The sequence below is a fragment of the Mustela nigripes genome, chromosome 9 (assembly GCF_022355385.1).
Source record: "Mustela nigripes isolate SB6536 chromosome 9, MUSNIG.SB6536, whole genome shotgun sequence".
Taxonomy (NCBI): Eukaryota; Metazoa; Chordata; class Mammalia; order Carnivora; family Mustelidae; genus Mustela; species Mustela nigripes.
Window position 1 is genome coordinate 8,626,114 of NC_081565.1, and position 20,677 is coordinate 8,646,790.

The following is a 20,677-nucleotide window of genomic DNA, read 5'->3' on the forward strand; positions in this document are numbered from 1 at the left end:
TGCTGCTCTGCAAAGTTCATAACTTGTAGGCTCTTTTCCCCACTCCAATTAAAACCTCCGCGCCTTTCTAGAAGGTAACAGCACAGAATGGGCTCTTCATCTCCTGTTTCAAAGGGCGTAGTGGCTAACACCCCATTCATCCAAGGGCGAGCCCCCCCTCCAGCCCAGAGAAGACACCAAATGCTTGAACACGAGAGCCTTCTGGCAAAGCAACGAGAAACTATGCTCAAAGATGAAGATAAAAGCAATTCTTGTGCAGTGATCCAAAAAATAGCATCTTTTTTTTTTTCAAAATTACCTGTTTTAATAAAGTAGAAACACTGTGCCAACTGAACCATTTAATTATCTGCAAAAATGATGAATCAAAACAATAGTTTGCAAAAATAAATGACTAACCTCTGATTAAAATGTCTGTCCTCATTAAAGCCAAATAAAAGGTACAATATCTTTTTTAAAAAAAATGTAGCCTGGAGAAAGGAACAATTCCTCACCATCAACAGTCTGGTGTCCTCCCATGAGATGGGGACATCTAAGAAAGTCGTTCGGTCCACTTTCAAATGCAGAGAAAGGATGCCTTGGTTGTGGCTGTATCTTCAATACAGGCCTCAGGGCTTGGGGGCCCTTGGCGTGGCAGTGAGCTTTGGAAGAGGAGACTTGACGAAGTGCTCAGTGAGTAGTAGGAATCTGATGGACCCTTAAGCCAAGCCCTGGCTCACAGATATGTAAGGATTCTGGGGTAAGGAAAGGGTTGTTGCTGCTTTGGGTTGTTCTTTTTTTTTTTTTTTTTTTTTCTCCCTCTTTCTTTTTTTTCCCCTTCTGCTAAAGCGTCCTGGGATAGGAGGGGAAGGAAAGAAAGAGCCACAAACCAAAAGGCAAAGAGAAAGTCAAACCATTTCAAGAGTGGAATGAACACAGCTACAATCCTTTCTTAATCAGAGCTAATCTGATGGGGAGGAATAAATCAGAAGCCGATTTAAATGTTGAGGAGTTTGTTTTAAAATTATTTGGCCCAGTGGCAAACTCTATCCCAAGCAAGTACTAATTTCTGACCTGGGGTGGAGGATTTGCCTTATGTTATGTCCAAAAGTCCCCTGTACCGGGCAGGGTCCCTGCAGGTGTGGGTTCCCCTCTGGTATTTCCTTAGTGAGGAAGCTGCTCCTTCCTCGATTCCATTTTTGGGGGTGGGGTGGGGTGGTGGAGTCAAACTGTAGTGTGAATGGGACTGGGGCTTCCAGAATAATAAACAGCACGGCACTGGAATAAGAGTATTTATGACAGTCATTCCTGCTACAATTTCTGGGGTGCTCGCTCAGTATTAGGGACTTCACGAACATTATCTCTGATCCTCAAAATTACAGAAGGGAAAATGAACTGAAATGTCACACGAACTATCCGAGGTCATGCAACTGGAAAGTGTGGATCTCAAGAACCGATCAGAAGGCACAGATCCTTGAGTGCCTCCTACCACCCAGGTCCCAGGCAGGGCATCAGGCACACACCAGTACCCGAGAGGCATCGCTGGGCCAGCAGCCCAGAAGGGATCCTGCACTCCAGCAGAGAACCCGGCTGGGAACAAATGCTCCCACCAAAGATGGATCCACTTCCTCAGAACTGGGAAACCCATCAGATGGCCAAAGCTTCACAGGATGGCATTGATAACCAAGAAGCCAAAGAAGCCGCCCATTTGGGTCTATGCAAGGCACAACCGTCTTTGGCAGAATGAGGGTGAAGGAGGACTCTGGAACTCTTGAGCCCCAGGACCTTCTGGCAGGAGTGACAACGGCGTTTTGTTAGCACAGGGCGTAGGTTATGTAAACACGCAAGGCAATGGAACATAAAGATGGGTGTGCTTAGTGCCTCTAGGTAGCAAGTGCTTAAGTACCTCTAAGTGTCACCAGAAGCGAAGCTTAGGGCCAACGAGGCAAGCTTTACTATCTCATTCAAAATTATGGATGTTGTCTCGCTGGTGGATCATGAGATTGTTCATGCTATAAAACAAGTCAGGCGTGAGAAACCGCTCTCTGACAAAGGATCTCGGCCTTGGATGAGAGTTCCGCATCGCTCATTGTCTTGGAGACAGTCGAAAGACAAATCTGGGGTTAGAAGAAGCCTCCTTCTCTGGGATAAGTGATAAATATATTCGTCCAAATTCTAGGCTGGAGCACTGAGGGGTTTTTTGTTTGTTTGTTTGTTTGTTTGTTTTTTAAACAGAAACAGGTAAGGACCATCATTGCCATTAGTAAAAAGAAGGGGAAATGCACTTGGGCGTTCAGGACCCAAAAACATCAATGGGTGGATTCAGGTAAGGTTTCATTTTTCTAAAACAGATCAGATATGTGCTTTGGTGAGTGCTGTGAAGTGTGTAAACCTGGTGATTCACAGACCTGTACCCCTGGGGATAAAAATATATGTTTATAAAAAATAAAAAATTAAAAAAAAAATTAAAAAAATAAAACAGATCAGAATTTCTTTAGTCCTAATGTTAGCAACTGAATGCATGTCTTCTATCACAAACGTGAGGAGGCTCATATTGTGTGACGAAGGGTAATTTCCGATCTCATCCCGAAGCCTATGTGGCTATCCAACTCCTCCCCAGGTCCTGCCAATGCCCCCGTCTTCACTCATCAAGCCATCAGGAGTTTAAATGCCTCCAACACTCATGTGGAAAGTGACCCCACGCCTACCATTGTAGGTCAGCAAGGCGGGAGCTGGGGTGCTCGGTGCCGGTGGCAACAGCAGAAGTTGGGGAGCCGCAACCCGGTAGGAGGGGCATGAGAGCTGGGTACGGACAGGGAACACACAGGGTCTGCAATGGCCCCGTAACCTTGGGCTTGGATGCATCCTAGGATGCCCAATCCACACAATGATGCTTCAAAGCAGGAGAGGCCATAAGGTGACTGTCATTCAAACAAATGTCCCATCATGGGCACAGCCCAGAACAGCTGGGCAGGAGGAAGACAACAGCTAAGGTTCAGTTCCAGCAGGTGAAGTGGTGGGTTTGGGTCGCCCACTATTACCACAGGGCTAAGAGAAGACCATGGGTAAGGAGATATCCAGATGTCCAGAGCTCCCCAGACAGAAGTCTCCAACAACAAGAACCATGGTAGTCCCATCTACTGATGGCGAGAAAGTTCCCCGAGGTTCCTAGAATATTCCCTCTCCTGGTCAGGAAAGCTCTGAGAAATGGTGGGAGGAAGGGGCTATGGAATAACTACAATCACAGCGACACGTCTCTGGCACCTCCCATGTACCAGGCTTGATTCCAAGCCTCACCAACAAACCCACTCTCATTCCCATTCAACAGATAAGGAAACTAAGGCACAGGTTAAGCTCCTCACCTGGGGCCACTCAGCTTAAGTGCGGGGTCCGCCTGCTCATCCGGTCACTGTTCTGCCCAGCAACCCGCCCACGGGAGCCACAACCCTGTTCCAGATGTTCTGTGGACTCAGGAGTTGTCCTTAGGCCAGTGTCCAGGGCCTCATGCTAATGGGATGCCACAGAGGACGGGCCAGGGAACTTCCTGAGATTTAAACAACCCTGAGACCTAATCTCCCAAGTTAGTCCCAGCATGACTCACTTGGGGTATGAGTGCCATTTCTGACTTCAAGTCGATGACAGGAAGGAAATGGTCACGTGCAACCTGGAGCCACATATGTAACTCGGGGATTTGGAGGTTGGCGGCTGGATCAGAGAGACCTAGGTTGGAATCTCAGCTCTTCTCCTTACTAGCAACAGAACTGTGGAGAGACTAAAATCTTTCAAAACCTCATTTTTTTCTATCTGTAAAATAAAAATATTTATAAAGGTAAAATAAAGATTTATGTAAGAGAGATTTGTTTTACAAGGCTTGAGCGCTGTGCTACACCTATAGAGATAATAGTAGTGATGGTACAAACCCTGAAGTTTTTTTTTTTTTTTTAAGATTTTATTTATTTGACAGAGAGAGGGAGAAAAAGAGAGAGAGAGAGAGCAAGCACAAGCAGAGGGAGTGGCAGGCAGAGAGAGAAGCAGGGAGCTAACCAGGGAGCCTAATGCAGGGCTCGATCCCAGGAACCTGAGGTCATGACCTGAGCCGAAGGCAGACGCTTAATGGACTGAACCACCGAGGTGCCCCTAAACCCTAAAGGTTTTGTTGTAAGGTTTTCCTGGTAAGGCTTTATCTCAATTAAATGACAAAATACATGCAGAGTGCTTACTGCAGACTCTCATACATGCTAAGTGCTGGAGGAAGGTTAGGTATTATTAAAATAAATTAATATAATCCATTTTAATAAAAGCAAAAACAACTTCAGCTCCCTAAATGTGTTTAAATTAAAGAAGTTGCCTTAATTATAGCATTTCCCCCCTCTTGGCTGACAGTCTATTAGCAGGACAGAGACAGAGCTAGAAAAAGAAACGGAAGGCTGATCTGACGTCAGCTGCCCCGAGGCAGGACTGCGTGTTTGAGCCCGGCTCCTTCACTCAGCCCAGAGGAAGCTTCTGAAGAGATGCTAAGAGCAGATGAAGGGTCGGGATTCAGTGTGTTCCCCGTTTGCAGCGCCTCTCTAACCAGGCCTCCGGAAGGGACTCTGCCGTGGGCCCCCAGGCAGGCAGCCCACGGGGAAGGGAAGCAGGAGAGGCAAACACATGCATGTTTCTGCTTGACAACTAGACAAGGACGATAAACACAAGGGGAGAAAGGTGTCAGAAATCTGGTTTTCCTCACGTTGTTGCTGCAGTCTGGGTCTTTGAGGTCAAGACGGTGTGTGGATGGGATGCCTGTGAGTTTGGGGCCGCAGCCGCACGTGTGCTGGTGACACCCTCGGCACCCAACCCGCACACCCCACGGGAGAGAGTATGATTGCTGCCGTCTTAGATACTAGACCACGCCTGGTGCACAGGAAGCTTCTGGAAAATACTGTTCTGTTTAAATTACAGATGCTCTTATTGCTGTAGACTCGGACATGTAGATCCCGGAAGGCGTGATGGGACTAGTTGGTTCAAGAATGGAGCCTGGTGCTCGCAGCTCCTGCCCTCGGTCCTCCTGCTGCCCCCACCAGCTGCCTCCCTCTTGGGTCTGAACAGGGGACATGGGTCATTAAACTGACGCTGCCTAAACTTGGCCTTGCCTAAAAACCAGAGAGAGAAGGAAAGCACAACAGGGGTGGGACGTGTGGCCACTGCTTCAAGAGCACCAAAGTAGCTGTCACCTAATAATTTTTTTAAATATTTTTTTCACAGTGACGAAACTGGAAAAAGTCTTAACTTTCTGCTACCGGTGGAGCCCAAGATGAGGAAGAAATGAAGGCCCGGAGCAGAAAGCAGCCTGTCGCGCCCCACCCTAGTCCTTTTCCTCCCCAAAAGCCAAAGGCACATTGGAGGATTTTACAGATGCTGCTGGCTCAGTATACCGAGCTCTCCTCTCCTTCCTGCCCCAAGCCATCATTCTGTCACCCTGCCGAGGGCCTGTGGGCTGCCTAGCCCACTTCTTCTTCTTCTTCGTTTTTTTTTTTTAAAAAAAGATTTATTTATTTGACAGGAGAGATTACAAGTAGGCAGAGAGGCAGGCTGAGAGAGAGGAGGAAGCAGGCTCCCTGCTGAGCAGAGAGCCCGATGCAGGCCTCGATCCCAGGACTCTGGGATCATGACCTGAGCCGAAGGCAGAGGCTTTAACCTACTGAGCCACCCAGGCACCCCTGCCTAGCCCACTTCTAAGTGACAATGGTGACAAAGTGTCTCGGTTAGCAGGGGGTGCCAAGCTGAGCGAGGCCAGAGAGCCTTGCCTGCAAGTTTGTTTGGATGGAGGCAGATTTTCTCCAAGTGCGCTGAAGACTGGGAAGTAATCTCATTTATAAAACTACAGAAGAGAGGGCTGAGAAGGGGAAGGCCACGTGGGTCAGGAGCCAGGGTGTCCTGAGAGATAATTCTCCACAAATCTTTGGGCTCTGCTCTGATCACAGCCCCACAGGGGAGGTACGTGTGGAGAGAAGGGGACATTCCTGCGCTGCGTCCCGACTTACAAAATGTTCTCATACGCTCCGGTTCCTCACGCCAATGCTGGGAAGGTGGCGGTAGTTAGCGAATCATTTCCCAGCTATGGACAGCTAGTGTGGAGTGACCTGCCCAAGGCAACATCACACAGGACTGTGGCCTGGCTCTGGCTGGGGGGCGTTTATGTACGTTGCATGGTGTGCAACCCATGTGGTCATTCACAGAGGCTCTGGTGTGATGGCCACACGTGCTTTGGGCTCCAGATGCCCCATCAGCCACGTGCTGACCCTTCTTCCACCTGCTTCCTGTTGTCCTCGGGAGGGAACTTGGGGCTAGGCTCATGGAAGCCCTCAGAGTCTGCTAAATGAATGGAGGAGTAAACTATCCTTCACCTTTAATGACATCCTCCATGATTCAGGAAGGATTGAAGACACGCTCCTTCTTCACTGCACATAAGCATCTCAAGGTGCTCCTGGGGGAAAGGTCTGCAGCACGAAGCAGTGTGGGAGCACACCAGGAAGGGAGCAGCCCCAGATGGAAGGGACTCGGTAAAGCTTACTGGAAGAGCAGTTTGAGGACCAGCCCTCAAAGATGGATCCACAGGGAAGCTGGGTGAATCTGGGCCATATATATGATCGGCAGGGGCACAGGCACAAAGAGACAAAGTGAGGGCCCAGGAGTGACACAGGTGAAGAGAAATGGAGAGAAGACCCTGGAAAAGTAGAGACTGGCCTCTATGCTGAGCAGCCTCAATGCTGGGCAAGTGTGGTGTGGATCACCGCAGCGGGCCGTGGACCGGGGTAGGCAGATGAAGGTGTGCTCTCTAGAGTTCTGCCTCAAGGAGATGAATCTGCTACCTGGGCAATTGGACTGAGCATCGAGGAGCGTGCCAAGAAAGATGGACAAGTCAAGTGTGAGGCACCAGTGCCTGGCACCGCCAGGCCTGAGCCAAGCCAGCCCCATAAGTAGGGATGCAGGAAAGCCAAGAGAAGACCGCCTTTGACTCTCGGCTCCAGGAGACTCGCTGGGGCCACTGGGCATGGCTGTGCCTCCATACCTAATCCAAAGTAAGATGATCCAGAGCCCAGTGGAGGGCCTTCGGGGTCTCACTCTCTCTGTGAACTCCTAGTGGAGGTCCTTGCAGGGCGGGATACCTCCAGGAGGCGAGAGGTCCCCGAGCGCCCTGTGTGTCTGCCCGCACACGCTGTTCATTAACTTCAGCGACACGGCCGTCACGGCGGGTGTATAAAAGCACATCCAATTAGCCAGGCCTCCGTGAATATTTGCACTCTTAAATCTTTTGCATTTCGAAAGGGTTAAAGCTTATTATTAGCATATAATTTATAGTCCTTTCTCCCAGGAAAGGAATAATGCACAGTAAATGCCACATTCATTTTAATAATACATGTTACAGTCTGTGCCCAACATCTGCACAAAGGTAAAGGAGGCAGATTTTTTTGACATGTCCCACTCTGCCATCTAAACACAGGCTTTTTGTTTCTTAAGTGACGGAAGGTTTAATCAAGAAAGCAGGCAATTCATCAATCGAAACAAGGCAGCGTGCGTGCGTCTGACAGCACACACATGGTTGTGTACAGAGCGAAGCCGGCCACCTGTCAACTGTACCTTTTACATCAGGATCTACAAATACACGAGACGATCAATTCCCCATCCGCTCCCATTCATTTCTTCTTTTTCTTATTATATTTTTCTTTGCCCTCGATTTTGTTGTCAGTCAGGGCGAGGATAGATGGATAGACAAGGGACACGCGGCTGTTGGAGGTGATGATAAAAATTTATATACCTCTAAAATGACTTATTTCCTCCCTGATTTGAACACCATTATTATAAATATTTTTTCGCTTCATTCAGGAATTTCCCCCATCTGCTATTATCTGTGGCTGCGTCAAACGGATGCTTCCCTCTCTCCCGGATCCTTGCCACCCTCCCCCCTAAGTCTCCAACCAGTTCTTGGTGGCTTGGAAAATCCTCGGCGGAGGGGAAAGGGAGGCAGCGGTCTGGACGCGAGGCCACAGAAGCCACACGAGCATGTCCATGAAGGACAGAGGCCACCGTGGGGGAAGGGGGTGCGCCTGCGAACGCAAAGGTTGCCTCTCATATGGGGCTTCCACTGGAAGACACTGGGGTTCCCTTGTTTGTGATTATCAGTAACATCGTCACTCAACCCACGCACGGCTGACACCCAAATTCAGGGGAAAAGAAGAAGCACGGGCATGCGCACAGAAAACGCGGACACAAATTCTGCGAGGATACTGTCCACGCTGCGCCTGGAACAGCTGTTGGTCAGAACACCTTATGCAGAAAAAAGCCAGCCTTTCTCAAGTACCCTATTGTTTTGGTCTTTTAGCCTTCATTTTCCAGCCCGGCCATGCTTTACGATCATGAAAGTATTAAGTTCACGTTCCATTTTCCAGGTGAGATTTTTTTTTCCCTAATTCAAGGACAGAAATAATAGTAATCACTACAAAGGAAAATATGTTTGTAATTGTTTGGTGTGCTTCAGAAGACTTTTTAAATGCTCACACTGTAAAACATACAGATTTTTTTTTCTTTTTGTAATAAGATGAAGAGCTGGTGGCAGAAATTTTATCCAATTGGATGAAATATATAAATCATGAATTTCATAATACTGATAATTAAATGTCCATCTTCCAATTTAAATGAGGACTAGATTAAAACTGCATGGAGAAGGCTGATATTCAGTAATCATTAATTATTTTTAATTGCTTTGTGCTTTCCCGGTCTGATGTCAGAGTTACACACTGCTCGTACGCAGTTCTGTTTCAGAGGAAATCCTCCTCTCTGTCCAAGTTGCTGTGAGCCAAGGCGAGGAGCCCATGGACTCAGGCTTGTCCATGCTCACAAGCTTCCTGGCCCAACATCTTGAAAGGAGATGGATTTTTAAGAAGGAACAGCTGTGGAGAGCAATAAAAGGTTTTTTCCAGCCAAAAGAAAGAACACTGGAAAAAATGAAAAGATCGAGAAAGCTAAAAGCAGGGTGACCACACCCCTCTCCACCCCATCTGCTGGGGCAGTTCTAGGTTACCGCTTTGTCCAGGTACAAGTGGGAGCCCCTTTGACTCTCAAAAGGGATAGTGTGGGCAATCTATTCCACGGCCAGCCCAATGCTCCTGAATAAATGAAGGTATTAGCAAGGCAATCTGCCCACAGAGGAAAGGGAAGGGAAGCTGGACCCCTCGGATCCCTGCACTGTGTTTCTGCCTTATGGCTCAACCTGCATTCATGGACTGTTCAAGATTTTCGGCTTCATTATGTGCCAGTTTCAATGTGCATTTGCTTAATTTTACTATTTTATATTACTATGCCATTTTTTTCAAAAGGGAGAAAAATAGGTTCTTTGGAAAAAAATACTTCACTTAGAGATATGAATCAGTGGATAACAACAACAAAACAAAAGAATGGCACAGTGTGGTTTCCCAGACCTATCGTATCCTGTTCATTAAGTGAAACCGTCCTAAGACAGATAGACATTCGTGCTTAGAAAAAGTGATCCTGGGCACCTTGTGATTGAGCTTCTCCGTGTGGGGAAACTCCGGCCCAGGTGCATCTTCTAGGTGGGACAGGAGGCCAGGGAACCTGCATTCCTGATACCTCCACATCTCCAGTCCCTAAGACACGTGACACCCAAGACCATTTAAGAAACATCTCACTCAACAGCCAAGCATGTTAGGGGTTCAAACAGGAGCAGATCTCCTAATATGGGGGCACCTAGGCTGTCCTCCTCAAACTCACTGAAAAGTGGCTGTTTTGTTGTCCAAAGCCTTGTACTTGGCCCTCTTTATGGGCCTTAAATTCCATTTAAGGAAAAGCTAGGTTCATCCTAGTCAACCAGCTTTGTTTTAATCTTATCCATACAGAGATTGTCCTGATTCGGAACCAAATCCAGAATCCCCTTTGTGCAAAACCTCACCCACAGCTGCACCCTCCTTTTCTATCCTGTATTTTTGCTCACTCTTACTTTTTCGCTTCCATTTTCATTTGGTTACATGTATTTTTGGAGCTGCCTTCTATCTTTCTGGACCGGCTGGCCTAGAAATAAATGATCAGACATCTAGACATCTAAAATAATTCTAGGGGGAACAGAAAGTTTAGGAGGCTATCATTCAGGACTAAATCAGAAGACTTTCCAGGACAGAAAAAATAAATATATTTAAGATTTATTTTATTTATTTGAGAGTGAGAGAGAGAGAGAGAGAGAGAGACAGGGAGAGAGAGTGGGGGGGGGGGAGGGGCAGAGGGAGAGATTCTCAAACAGAATCTGCACGGAGTGCAGAGCCCAACATGGGGCTCGATCTCATGACCCTGAGATCATGACCTGAGCCGAAATCAAGAGTTGGCTGCTTAACCAACTGAGCCACCCAGGCTTCCCCAGAACAGAGAAGATATTCTTATTTAAAAAAAAAAAAAATTTTATTAACATGTAATGTATTATGTACCCCAGGGGTACAGGTCTGTGAATCATCAGGTTACACATTTCACAACACTCACCGTAGCACATACCGTCCCCAACGGGACATTCTTAGGAAGAAAATGAACAGCTCCCAAAAAGCCCAACAAGGGCTCGCAGGAGTAGGGCTTTGGGGTAGAATCTAGAAAATCAACATGGCCCAAGGAGGCACCTCCCAGGAGGTAAGGTCTTAAGGGGGACAAGCCAGTTCGAATGTTGTCAGGAAAGCGTGAACCCATGAGCTGCCATTTATCAGACACAAGGATTTAAAAAAAAAAAAAAAGTGGTTTGCCAACTCTAACACACATGGATCACAGTGAGCCAAACCAGGCCAAACCTACCACTCGATTTCTACTTCCTCTTTCAAGGAAAACCATCCTCAAGCCTAAGGAAAAGAACGAGATGATGATGCGGGATGTGAGGAGCAAGGCAGGCGAGGAGACAGCCCCAGCAGCTGGGCTCCCACATCCCATCGGCGTCTGGACCACCAGTGGTGTTAGACTGGTGGTCAGTGGTCTTTGGGGGACAGCAGTGGACAGGAGTACCAGCAACTGGACAACAAGGGGAATAAAACCCCCATATTTTCAAAAAGGACCATAAGAAAATTATCGATCTGTGGCCTGGAGGTGATTTCCAACAGAATTCAGAAGAGGCGTCAGGAGGCTTGGGAGCACTGAGAAAAGGCAAGGTAATCGCGGGGACCAGCATGGCTTACTAAGAGCACGCCAAATGAACTTTGGGTCTAAACATTTTCTTTGCTTTGCTTTCTTTCTAAGACTTATGTATTTATTTGAGGGAGAGCAAGGGGAGGGTGGGAGAGAATCCTTGGAGCAGACTCTGAGTGTGGAGCCTGATGCAGGGCTCGATCCCAGGACCCCAAGGATCGTGACCTCAGCCAAAACCAAGAGCTGGGCACGTAACTGACTGAGTTACCCAGGCACGCCCAAACTTTTTATTATAAAAGTAACACCTGCCAGCATAGAGAAATGAGACACTGCACGGAAGGGGAAAGAAAAGAGCAGGAAAGACTGGTGAAAACCACTGTAAACACCTTTGGGGGTACCTTTCCAGACATTCTGATTTCTTCTTTAGGGGTGGGAGGGCGGAGAGAGAGCATGTGTACAAGCAGGGGAAGAGCAGAGGGAGAGAGAAAATCTTAAGCAGACTCCATGCGGAGCACAGAACCTGATGTGGGGCTCAATCCCATGATCTTGAGATCATGACCTAAGCAGAAATCAAGAGTCGGATGCTTCCCTGAGCTGCTCAGGTGTTCCTGGATATTTTAAAAAATGTGATCACATTGCTCATTCTGGTTGTCACTTAACAACATTCACCTGCACCTTTTTATCCAAATCATTTTTGATGCCTTAAGAGTTATGGCATCAAATCTTTTAAGAATGTTCCACAATTTAACCCTTCGCTTTTTGTCTGGGGCATTTAAGAGCCCCACCCCAAGCCCTTTCCCTGAGTATTATTTTTAAGAAGCAGCAGCGCTCATCCCTGTGGATAAACCTTCCTGAACACCTGTGAGTGTTTTCCAGAAAAAATTCTTATTGGTGGATGCACGAGGAGCAAAGGCAGGCCCTGTGGCCATGTGATGAGGGTACGAAGTGGCAAGGCAAGGGACATGCGCTTCTCAGGATTTCGGCACTGAGTTAGCCGAAGCCCCTCACCCCACTTCTGTGGGCGCAAGAGATCTACTGGCTGAGCAGCTGGCAGCTGGCACACCTTGGCCAGTGGAACACATCTGCAGCCCGAATGGCTGGGTGGGTATGAACATGAGCTCAGCTGAGCAGGGGAGGACCTTGCAGAGGTGGAATAGGATAGGCGGAGGTGGAGGCCCACACGTCGGGATGCATTCGAGAAGCAGGTCAGATCGCCTGCCGCAGAGGTCACAGGGGGCATTCCTGGGCTAAAGGCTCTCCTTCCCATGAACAGCTCATGAGCGCCTCTGCGCACCGGGGCCACAGTTCCATAGAGTCCCCTCCCCTTACTCCAGCAACTCTGAGCGCTGTCCCTCCCTCTACACCCCTGACAGTCACCAGCAGCCTCTGTGCGGGGGACAGGAGAGGGGCTGGAAAACGGGCATGCCTTTGAGAAGACACTGAAAAGTTAATATGACTTTAACAACCACACACACAAGTTAAGCATGGGCTACTCGCTTTTCAATTTACTTCACCTAGAAATCTACTCATTTTTAGGAGGTGCCCGCGTGTGAAGGGAGCCCTCACTACATATTTTCAGGAACGCACCAGAACGCACCAGCAGTCTGCATGGAAGGCAGACCCCCGAAGCCTGTGGCAGCCGGGCACCAGGGCCAGTTCGGAACAGTCTGAGGCTTCGTTTCCTTATTGGCTGAGCTCCAGCCACCGTATGTAGGGCACCAGGCAACGGCGAGGGCCTGGGGCACACTTTTGCCTCCACTGCTTTTGGAATCAACCCTTGAAACCTTAACTCTGCAATCCCAAACTGAGATGTGCCATTCTGTGCCAAACGCTATTCATGGCAGGGACGGGGTTGGGGGTGGGGTAGATGGTCTCTGTTCCCTTCCACCAGCACGGCTCGCAGGCAGGCAGCCGGTGGGGGGCGGGCAGGCTTCCCGGCTGCACCATGGTTGCCCAGTGCTGAGCATGCAGGCCTTATGGAGCTGGCAGGTCCTGCGGGCTCTTTCTGGCAGCCTTCCCACAAAGCAGCCTCGGACCCTGGTGGAGCAATTTGGTGCCGGCAGCCACAGAGGTGCTGGGGGCTGCCTGCTGCTGGGGTGGGGGGGGAGACACAGGAGGGGGCAGCCTCTACTACCACTGTTTGGAAGATAAAATCCCACCAACTGCCACTTACATAAATGTAACAGGAAGTTTCTGAATGGCTTCCCCTGTGTCTTGAGGCTGTTACCTTGGTGTTGCTAAACTCACGGCTGAAATGAGCCCAGAAAACACCTCATCAAAGCTGAGGGGCGAGGGAGCAGTGGTCCAGAGGCAGACAGGAACATTCCTGCCAAACCAGAGGAGGTTTCGCTCTGTGGGTCCTTTTCTGCAAAAATGTCAACAGCTGGGAAAGGCATCAGAGAACCTAGGTAAGGGGGGGGGCTCGAGCCGAACACCGTGGCTGGAAAAAGGTTTGCAAGCGTAAGGAAAGAAGCATCGGCTTTGACTGAGGTTTCCTCCTGCGCATTCGGAACGGGGCTGCCCTGCTGGGTTTCACAGACCTGTTTTGCACTACTCTGCCACGAAGCATCTGGGGAAATAGCTTTTCTACAAAATAGGTCATCTTTCCACACTTGTTATGCTCCTTGTCGACTTCGCTGAAATAGCCACAGCACAAAAGTAACTCTCTCTGGAGGTGCTTTTCTGAGACGACGCGCTCCCTCTGCCCCTTTAAGGAGCTGGGCTCCTGGAGGTCGGCCAGGCGCCCGGGCTTTAAGGACATCCCAGGTCTTCCTCTTCCCCCCACCCAGAAATGGAACAACTGGCTTTTGCTTCTACTTCCAAACCTATTAGGGAGTGATCATAACAAGAGAAACTGATACTGACATGAATTATACCATTGTTCTATTTCATCTATTTAGTAACCCCAAGTTGCAATTTTTAGAAGAAAGATTACCTTTTAAATAACGGATTCATTATGGTACATGAATGAGTGCCATGTTCCCGTGTTCAAAACGTCACTCACCATTAAGGCCATGCGCTGGTAAGTGGCACCGATTTGCCACTTCCCCCTTAAATACAAACGCCCCTGACTGGAGGCCTAGGATCATCGGAGGTGAACTTACGGGTTTCCTGGGCTCTTAGCGCATCACCTGTGCTGCCAGGCACCCCATGAGTCTCCACTCTGCCATCAGGCCTGTAAGTGTTCCCCTCCGTGGCGAAGGTGGGAAGGCAAACGCGCACTGCTGAGGTTCCGGCCGAAGGACCACCATCTACTTCAAGGCCGAGGTCAGAAATCACAGACCCTTATGACGAGGGTGGGAAAGGAGACAGCCAGCGTCCCTTCTGGCTGCAAACCTAGCTTTGGGAAATGAGAGGGGAGAACAGACCTGGACACAGGCTGGTGAGTGGACTGGGCCTCAGCTCTGTGCCACTCCCGAGACCCCATGGGAAACCCGCCCTGGCTCTGGCAGGTGAACAATGCACAGAGTATCCTCTGGAAACCTCCCTTCAAGCTCGCGAAATCCACACATTGTTTTTCATCGTTAGTTTCCAAATGCACAGAGTGTCTGGCCCTTCTCTAAGTGCTGAGGTGACACAAAGGAAGGAAAGGGCTAATCGCTGCAGGGGACAGGCTCCTCGCAGGGTGAAGAGACAGGTAAGACAGATGCCATTCGAAGCCAGGAGACACACAGAGGGAGGTGGTGCCCGGGACACAGACACCGTAGCTGGCCATGAGCAGAGGCCCCACGTACCTGATATGGCATACAGATTGGAGTGCTGGTACTCATAGTCAGCCCGAGTGCTGTTCCTGCCTCGGAAGGTAGCAGGAAGCGTTAGTGAGATGTGCCTAAGAAAGAGACGGAGGAGAGAGGAGGTTACAGGGCGCACAGAGCACTCCCCAAGGCTCAGAAAGCACCCGCGCCACCACCAGCCCGTAGCAGCACAGAGCAGGAGGAGGGGGTGCCCGTGGAGCAGGCCCCCCAACAGCTCAAAGCCCCCTCAAGGAATTCAGAAGTTTCCAGACATCAGCGACCACCTTCTTCAATTCCAAGAATATCCAAGTGGAGGAAAATGTTTCCCAAGCCTTATGGCCTGTGTGAGCAACTTTGTCTCGATCTCTGCTCACTGGGCAAAATATACCCGCAGAAACAAAACACTTGACCCTGACCAGGAGCCCAGGCATGTTTTGCCATCCAGCTTCCATTGTCCACCCAATGGCTTTCATTCCTGTCCCATAGGCCACTGAGAGTAGGGCAAGGAGCACTTTGTGAATGAAGGTCTAGAGTATTATTACTACCACGTGAGTCCAGGAAAACATACAACCACTGAGAATCAGAAAGGCCTGCTCTCCTGAACTGCTGGGCCTGTGTGTTCGCCCTCTGGCAGGAGTACACAGTAGGTGCTCAGGAAATCATCTCGATTGGTCCAGCATTGGCTTTTTATGACAAAGGTGTTGGCCATTAAAGCTCAAGGTGCCCACAGAGCCCAAGTTGAGTATTCAAGCAAAGTAAATAATCCATTTGGTGTGGTCATCAGCTGCCTTTAGCAAATGCAAAAGAAGATTAAGATGATAAGAAATATATTTAAAACCCAACAGGTCTGGGAGAAAAAACAACAATAAGGCATCTTACTGGCAGGCCTAGGGATTGGCTTGAATGAGTTCAGTAGCCCGAGTTTTGGCCGCACTCAGTCAAAAGGGAAAAGACCGAGGAAGGGAGCATTTATGACAAAGTTTTATGTTATACATGTTGCCTTTTTCACACAACAAATGCATGACCTTCTAGGAATGACTCCTGAACGTACAGGCTCCTGGGAGGGAACGTTCTCTAGGCAAGACCTGTCCCCACAGGGTCTCTTGGTGACAAGACGAGCACCAACGGTTGTAAAGGCATTTGGTTTGCTTGCTGTAGCATGAACACTGAGGCGAACATCTGTGCCATGGAACGGTCTGGCTCAACCCGGCGGGTAGAGGGCTTTGCTGAGCACTGCCTAGACCCAGGGCTGGTGAAAGAGGGGGTGGGAACCAGCAGACCTAAGTGCAGGGAGACTCTGACATGTGTGGAGCGGATCTGAGTGTCTGCTTTTACTAATGCTAACAAAGGATGCAGGGGTGCGCTCACTGAAGGAGTGCCCGGGTTACAGGGGATCGAGGTGTAGAAATAAAGCACCAGATGCAACAGGGCAGGTGCCTGGGTGCGAGGGAGCACAAGAGCTCTGAGAAAGAAGCTGGGGTTCTAGTGACCCCTTGTCAGAAGAGGACACGGGTACTGATGGAGTAAAAGGAACTCACTGGGTGGTCAGAGAAAGCCAAGCCTCTGGCGTACAGGGTCAGGGTATGTGTGGAAGCGAGGCTGGTAAGGTTGAGGCCAGGTTGGAAGGGACCCCCTCCCCCCCCGCCATGCTTCAAGACTTCATTCCCTCAGACAAGAGTTCCTAACTCTGTTCTGCCCATCACAGCACAAACGAAGGCATCCGGGCTGCGGGGCACTCGCTAACAACACAGAGTCACAGCCGCGAGCCCGGGGAGCCTGGATTGGGGGGCCTGGGGTGCGGCCAAGAATCTATCTTTAACAGCTCCAGGAGTGACGTTGAAGGCCGGCCAGGTTTGCGACCCTGGGAGGGTAAGGAGCAGCTGCAGGAGGGTTTTACACAGTTGATCAACGCCTCTGACCGCAGCACTGAGTCAATGAAGCTGAGCACACAGAAGAATGAATTATGGACTGTGGCTGTGGTTGAGCGGAGCTAAAATGATGATAGGTGACCCCGCAGAGGGTGCCGCCGTGTGCCAGGCCTCGGGGGATGCTGAGCTCAGGCGGTCTCTTCTGGCTCCTCGCGCTCCTACAAGGCGAGCGTAGGGCCCAGCACACACTGAGACCTGGAGGCCGTGGTTCGAACGGTCGGCACGGGAGATGGCACCAGCACAGCCCTGGGCCTGATGTGGGCCTTCTGAGTCCGCGCCCGTGGGACGGAGCTGGCCGCACATCCACAAAGCTGGCTGGGGCGGCTGCTGTTTTCGCACCCACCACACCACGGGGGAGGGGGGTTCCCGAAGCCGGGGAAGAACTACAAGGCAGGGCTGCCATGCCTGAAGATTTCTAAGCCTTGAAAGCATTTTCGAAAGGTGCATCCACCCAAACTAAGGGCATCACACATCTGTGCGGTGCAGTCCCCCTGCCTACCCAGGGGCTGGAGGCATTCAGGAAGGCTTGAGGAGGAGGTGGGTGTTAGTGGAACTTCCGAAGACAGGCAGACCTGGATGGCAAAGAGCCAAGCAGAAGCCGGAAGAGAAAAGAGGGTCAGCCCAGCCATTCAGTGGTTAAAGAGAGGCTGAGAGTCTGATAGGAGAATATGCAGATGGGGCCTGGTGTGAGGGGGCGGGAAGTGCAGAACAGGCAGGACCCCTGTGTGCACAGAGCTCACCCTGCAGCGGGATGGGGGAGGGCAGGAAAACACCCACAAACTTAAGGGAACACCTGCTTACAAAGGGAATCACGCATGCAGAGCAAGTGCTGTGTCTGGGGAGAACGGAGGACTCCCGGCAGGAAGGAAGGGGAGCAGGGCTCCAGGCTCTGCAGTGAGTCTCCTACAAAGCAGGGAGTCTGGTGAAGAGAGGATCTGGCACGGAGCTAGGGCGGCTGGAGCCTGAAGGCCAGGAGAGGGTGTGGCACCAGGCACAAAAGGGCTGCCAGGCCACAGCGAGGGGTGGGGGTGGGAGGGCCTACATGAGCTCAACTTGATCCAGGAGGATTTTAAAGCAGAGATGTGGAAAGATCCTACTTGCAGTTTTAAAAGATTGCCTGCCTATGGGAAGGTGAGGAGATAAAACGGCGATGCCGTGGTAGACGGGAACAGAGCAGCAAATTACAGTGGGGATTCTCGTGAAACTGCAATTATTGAGCACTTACTGTGTGTAGACCCTTCCCAGTTCCTGCCAAAGTGTCCTACTGCAGCCCTCTGAACAGTCTGGGGGAAACTGTGCGGTATACAGGACTTAAAAACAAAGGCTATACCAGAGAAACTAAGGTGCCTGGCTCCTTAGCAGCCCCGCCCGATGTGGACTCTCTGGTCTCAACTTTTCCTGCTTCTCTGGGACACCTGATCGTGCCTGGCTGACATGCTCGGCAACCCCCCTACCCCGGCCAGCCGCTCTTCCTTGCAGATGTCCTTTCTGGTCCCTCCTCCAACTTTTAAAATTTACTCTTTGTCAGGGTTCTGCTTGAGCTCTGTCCTCATTCCATATGCTTTCCTGAGGCAACCTCATCCTCAGCCATTCCCTGACTTTAGCGGTGCTCACACACTAGCCCAGCTTTCCCAACTGTCTCTTGCCCTGTTTACTTCTCCCTCTACCCAGAAGAGGGGAAAGTTCTGTAAATCTCTGAATATGTGATGTGATGTTCATGCCTTAGCCTGACTCTTTAGCCAGGCTGTTTCCCTTCGTAGAATCTCCATTTCTTCCTTACCTACACTCCGAACTCCTATTCATCCCTCAAGACCCCATCCAAGCATGCCTTCTCTGGTAGAACCTTCCCTGGGCTTGTTCTGGGCTCACCGGAGGCCTGCATGTCCCTTCTCTCTCCAGTTTGCACAAATTATTTGAAGCATCTGATATGAGCCTGTCTTCCTAACACGACTGTGGCCTCCTCAAAATCAGGGCCGAAGCTCATTAATTTGTGCCCATTTTGTAGGATGATTTTTTGACCTGGAGTAGATAGTGGTTGAGCACGTGTTGACCAAATCAAGCGCTGAATCTACTCCAATAAAACCTCTGGATCTTTTGGTATAAACTGCAGAGTGTCTGTGACTCCATTTCTACCCATGTGTGTGTTTGCCAATCAGACTCAAGTGGTCTCTATTACACCAGGCATCCCGCTCGTCTCTGCCCTGGAAGAAAACAGGTATAATATAAGAAGGGATCGGTGGTGACTGGGAATTTATGGGAGGTGGTGGGGGGCGGGAGAGAGAAAAAGGATTTCTGATCTCCTACATACAATGCGTGGTTCATAGAGTACATGTGACGTTAACAGCACATTCGAGTCGCACACCCGACTGTATCTTCGACAGTCATAGCTCAACAGGATTGCAGTGAACGGAAATGAAGTCACCCCAGACTCTGGCTCCTCAGCTGCTACAGGACGGTACGATGCAGCACCCAGAGAGATGAGAGGCTCCCGACCAGGGACAGCTTTAAAGAAAAGGGTTCCCTGCATTGCAAAGAGCTGCTTTTCACTTCTGTTCTCCAGACTCAGGAAGAGGAAATGTAGGGGGTGGGAGGAGGAAAAGCCACAGCAAAGCCTCCTGTAATGAGAATGGGCAGCTGGGGCCGAGGGGACAGATAACCTATGGTTAAAGGGAAAGAGCAAGTCACCTGTAGAAGGAGAAGCGGCCCAGGGGCACTGCAGCGTCAGATTAGCCTGAAAGTGACAGATGACAGGAACCAGCGAGGCTCTGGTGATAGCAGAGTGAAAGGAGATTCTAGTTCCCCAGCAGGGGCCGGGTGGAGTGGGGAGACCTCAAGCCAGGCACTGGGCTGGGTGCCTTCACGCACACGCCTCGCCTCATCCTCCCGGCAACCTTTTCCGATTGGAATAGTTAACTCCGTCTGATAGATCAGGGAACGGGGCTGGGGGCTTCAGAGGGAAAGCTAACAAAGAGAATGCTAAGAATTAGGGAAAACGTTCATCCACGTATCCTCCAGGGGTAAACACTATTAACTGGAAGTTGCCCTACTGTATCATCTCGGCTTTCAGGTATATAGAGTGAGGACTGCACGGTCCGTCCCCAGACCCTGTTGCAAGCGATGAGACCAAGGACTCAGCATCTCAGCCACTGACTGGCTTGATGATCCTGGCAGGACACAGTCCCTCTGATACCATGTCACCAAGGGAAAAGCAACAGAATGGGACACCCTACGGCCCAACCACATGCCCAGGGAGAGAGAGCAGTGGTGGCAGTTAGCAGCACCAACCCTGGAGTCGGTCTGATGTAGGTTCAAGTCCCAGCACTACCCCCGGGAGCTGGGTGCCCCTCAGGGATGGCGTGTTGCCCCCTCCTGCATACCTTGTGACCAAGCCGAGCAGACGGCACAGAACCCGGCATGTAGTGGGTGTGTAGAAGCAGAATGTCCCTTATAATTTCCCACACAGCTCCTATTCTGATTCTTCCCACTCCGGTCATTGTTTTAGCATCCCACTGATGAAGGGCATAGTCCAGGACCATGACAGAACCCGCCAGTGCCCTCCCTCTGTATTAGAATGAAATCCAAATGCCCCGTGGTTGGGAGGTCCTGCCAGCCCGTCGCTCCTCTCTGAGCTTGCCTTGTTCATGGTCCCCGCACTCACATCCTCCAACCTTACCAGCTCCCGGCACTCTCGTTCCTGCCTCACGGCCTTTGTGCTTGCTGTTCCCTCTGCCTTAAACACTCTTCCTCCAGTTCTCCAGACGCTGGTTCCTCCCTCAGGCAGGCCACGCCCCTAGATGCCTGCTGGGGCACGCTGCCTCCAGTCGCTCTTACAACACCCCACTTTCCTCTCTGCAGACCCTTCCCACTCTACAGGACTGTCCGATTTGTTCA

General features: G+C 50.3%; 1 protein-coding gene across 1 annotated transcript in view; it reads right to left on the minus strand.

Annotated features, from left to right (window-relative positions):
• The window catches only part of MVB12B (multivesicular body subunit 12B), a 176,413-nt gene that overhangs the window by 64,280 nt on the left and 91,456 nt on the right, over positions 1–20,677 (minus strand). Inside the window, exon 7 of the mRNA XM_059410797.1 lies at positions 14,859–14,953. Coding sequence (XP_059266780.1) covers positions 14,859–14,953 — 95 coding nt within the window. The remainder of the gene's footprint in view (positions 1–14,858; positions 14,954–20,677) is intronic.